This window comes from Amphimedon queenslandica, unplaced genomic scaffold, assembly GCF_000090795.2.
Source record: "Amphimedon queenslandica unplaced genomic scaffold, v1.1 AMPQUscaffold_13502, whole genome shotgun sequence".
Lineage (NCBI taxonomy): Eukaryota > Metazoa > Porifera > Demospongiae > Haplosclerida > Niphatidae > Amphimedon > Amphimedon queenslandica.
In genome coordinates, this window is record NW_003546262.1 from 126,821 (window position 1) to 130,146 (window position 3,326).

Sequence of the window (3,326 nt, forward strand, 5' to 3'; positions counted from 1 at the left end):
AGCCTTATAAAAAGGGAAACTCAAAATTAAAAAGATTAATTTAACTTAAACTTACCGTTAAACCTGTAATAACTTCTTCATGTTGAGTTTGATGAAGCCCAGCTATCCAAAGTTGAGTGGGAATCTTGCTACGTTTCGTACGTATGGAATGCTGGGCCCACCCACTTCTAGAAAGATTCAAGTGCCTTTGTATAACAGAGACAAATACGAAGTGGAGGGCATACATGTCTCTCAGATCATCAACATCTAACAATTGAACGTCTTCAAAAAGTAAAAGAAGGAATAGAAGAAAGATATGCATACACTATAAAGGTCACGCCAAAGTCTCTCAATACGTTGGTTATGGGTACTACGGCCTGTGATGGCACTACCTCTACCAGGACCACGATCTACATGATTTAGCATGTAACGAGCAACTTCAATATTTTCTCCTCCTCTGTCCATACGAACACGAGATGGCAAACTGATTTCTTGGACTGCTTGAATGAATGCATTCAATACAGTTGATGATTGGTTATTGGTTGCAACTTTTAAGTAGTTGATGAGCCTACTATAGCCGTCTATTCCACCGTGAATGACAAACCTTCAACGAACCAATTTATGGTAGCCATCATTGTGCCATAATGCATTTGAACAAGGGACTTGATACTTTCTTCTGTGCAGCCCGCCTTTACAACGACTAATGATGCCAGATGGATTGACTCTGTAAAGACTCCCTTAAACTCTCGTGAGGCACTCTAATATCACAGCTCATTAATCTGCCACTAACGGTTTTCTCACCACACCTTGGGAATACATTAGTAATCTCTCCGATATGCGAATCAAGATCAATATCACTGATAGTACATGAATTGAAGATAGAAATCTGGTATTCCTTCATCCTTCTTTCTATCATTGAATTACTGCAACCGAATATGTTGGCAATATCTTGAATATGAAATCGTTGCTCAACAAGATATGCCAAATGTTCTTCACCAATACTTAATCTTGGCCTATCAGAACCTCTTCTTTCAGATGCACATAAAGTTACAACTGCTAAATCTCACTATATCGATGACATGTCCCTAATCTAGGTTATCAATTACCATTATACCGTACTTCAAAAGTTCTTCAAATGCAACCAGCATTTAATTACAAACATCTTTGTCAGTCTTGTCATAGCAATCCCAGACAAAGGCATCGAGATATTGTCAACTCAACGAACTCAGACTCTGCCATTGTGGTTTCACATGCAGTGGGTGGGGTCAATGTGCTCAGTGGGTGGGGTTTAGCAATTATTGATCGACCATTGATGATAAAACGATTTGTGATCGTAAAAATGTTGCGATGTGCATCGCCACGGTGTCTTTTTTATTGTTCATTAGTCTTTTTTAAATTTTGACGGCTTTGGCGTTCCATACACAATGAACACTTGAACTGGATTGTAAAGGAAGGAATGCGAGGACTGTCATCCAATGTGAATGAGGCTCAAGCTATTGAGAGAATTGGCAGGAGTGTGCGACTTCTTGTTAACTTTTTAAACAATTTTGACACATGTGCTGATGTCCCAGTATTACATGGTCATCATTCAAGTAAAATCCTACAGAAGGACCTAAAACTGCTATTAGAAGAATTACAAAAGGCAAATGTACTTGATGATAAACGAAGGAAGCATAGTCAATTTCCGAAGTGTAAGGAAAGCATATTTTGTAAAATCAATCAGTCAGATTTAGAAATGTGGTTGAACCAACTTAGTAAAATAGTTTAGCTCTCTCTCTCTCTCTCCCTTTCCCTTCCTCCCCCTCTTTCTCTATTTTCAATGACAATTATTACTAATAATGTTAATAATAGCAATCACATAAACTATACTGTAAAACAGTTACTAAGTTACTACACTCACATATCATTGCACAAAAGTCACAAGTACATGTACAGACGTTTTTACTTAAGTCACAAGAATAATCAAAATTCTTGAATAGTGATAGTCTTATGCTGGTCAAAGTGTTTAAGCACTAGTTCACCATGTCTTCTTCAATATACGGCTGGGCAAGATCTCTCCTTGAATAAAATAATACTACACGTGCTTGTCTGCCATCCCTACCAGCTCTCCCAGTTTCCTGAATATAACTTTCGATGTCAGATGGTGGTCCCCAATGAATGATATGCCGAACATCACTGCAATCTATTCCCATTCCAAATGCCACTGTTGCAACAAGAACTCGTAACTGTGAATCAGAGAGAAACGATTTGATGATACCAGATTTCACGCTGCTACTGTTACAGGCATGAAACATGTCAACCAGACAAAATGGGGTGACAACAGGATAGCCAGGTGGTTCAATTATATTGTCCTTCCACTTTCTTTTGAACATCAAATACAATTCCGTACAGTCTCTATAAGTCCGGCAAAAAATAATCGTTTTGTCAGTTACTGTACGATGCTCACAAAGTTCATCCATTACATAACTTAGCTGGACTCCAACTTCATCTTTTTTACATACACTGTAGTATATATTAGACTTTTCTAGTGACCTTATTATAGTAATAGGATTCTTCATCCCCAATAGCCGCATGACTTCTTTACGTGTCTTAAGTGCTGCAGTCGCTGTCAATGCCATGAAATTGATACTGGAAGAAAAATATCCACGAAGATCGCCTAGCTTACAAAACTCCTTTCTAAATTGACTCCCCCTAAAACAAAAAAGAAACAATTAACCATAATAGTCATTATTACTTACTATTTCTTAACACAAAGAGTTTCGTCAATTATAATTCTGACCAATCTTTCACATACCAGTGGAAATTGAAATACAGGTCTCCTGTCTTTCTTGGTCAACAAAACTTCAGGAGTTGTAAAAGTCAATTGATAGACGCCAGAAACTATTTTTGTTTTAACACTGCTGTCTTCATTACCAGTGACACAAATAGAAGCCAAATTTTTCTTCGTCAGTAATTCAACTTGGTCTTGCATCAAACCTTGAAGTGGACTGATAACTAGCACAACAGACCAAGGTGAGGCATGACAGTTGATGGCATCAAATATTGGTTGGAGACAAAAATAGCATAGTGACTTCCCAAAGCCAGTGGGAAGGCATGCAAAAACATCATTGCCATTTAAGAATGCCATAATGACTGTCTCCTGTTCTTCTTTTAGCATAGTATATCCTAGTAATCGTGCCACTGCTTATCACATGATAGGAAAAGAAACACGTGAGTGCAGCAATCCGATTGGTGCACCTAAACCGATGCACAGTGCAACAGTTTCTGTAGCAGTGTCTCCAGACCCTTCCTTCCTCTCGGCGAAGGGGCGGGCCAGACTAGTGACGCGATAATTAAATGTTATAGGC

The 3,326-nt window shown here is 38.5% G+C and overlaps 1 protein-coding gene across 1 annotated transcript; it reads right to left on the reverse strand.

The window, feature by feature from the left end:
* Positions 1–1,991: 1,991 nt before the first annotated feature.
* LOC105316681 (ATP-dependent DNA helicase RecQ-like) lies at positions 1,992–3,106 on the reverse strand. The gene is made up of 2 exons (XM_011411763.1): positions 2,718–3,106; positions 1,992–2,664 (listed from the first exon to the last, which is right to left on the reverse strand). Exons 1-2 carry the CDS (start codon positions 3,104–3,106, stop codon positions 1,992–1,994), a joined length of 1,062 nt encoding a protein of 353 aa, XP_011410065.1.
* Positions 3,107–3,326: the final 220 nt, after the last annotated feature.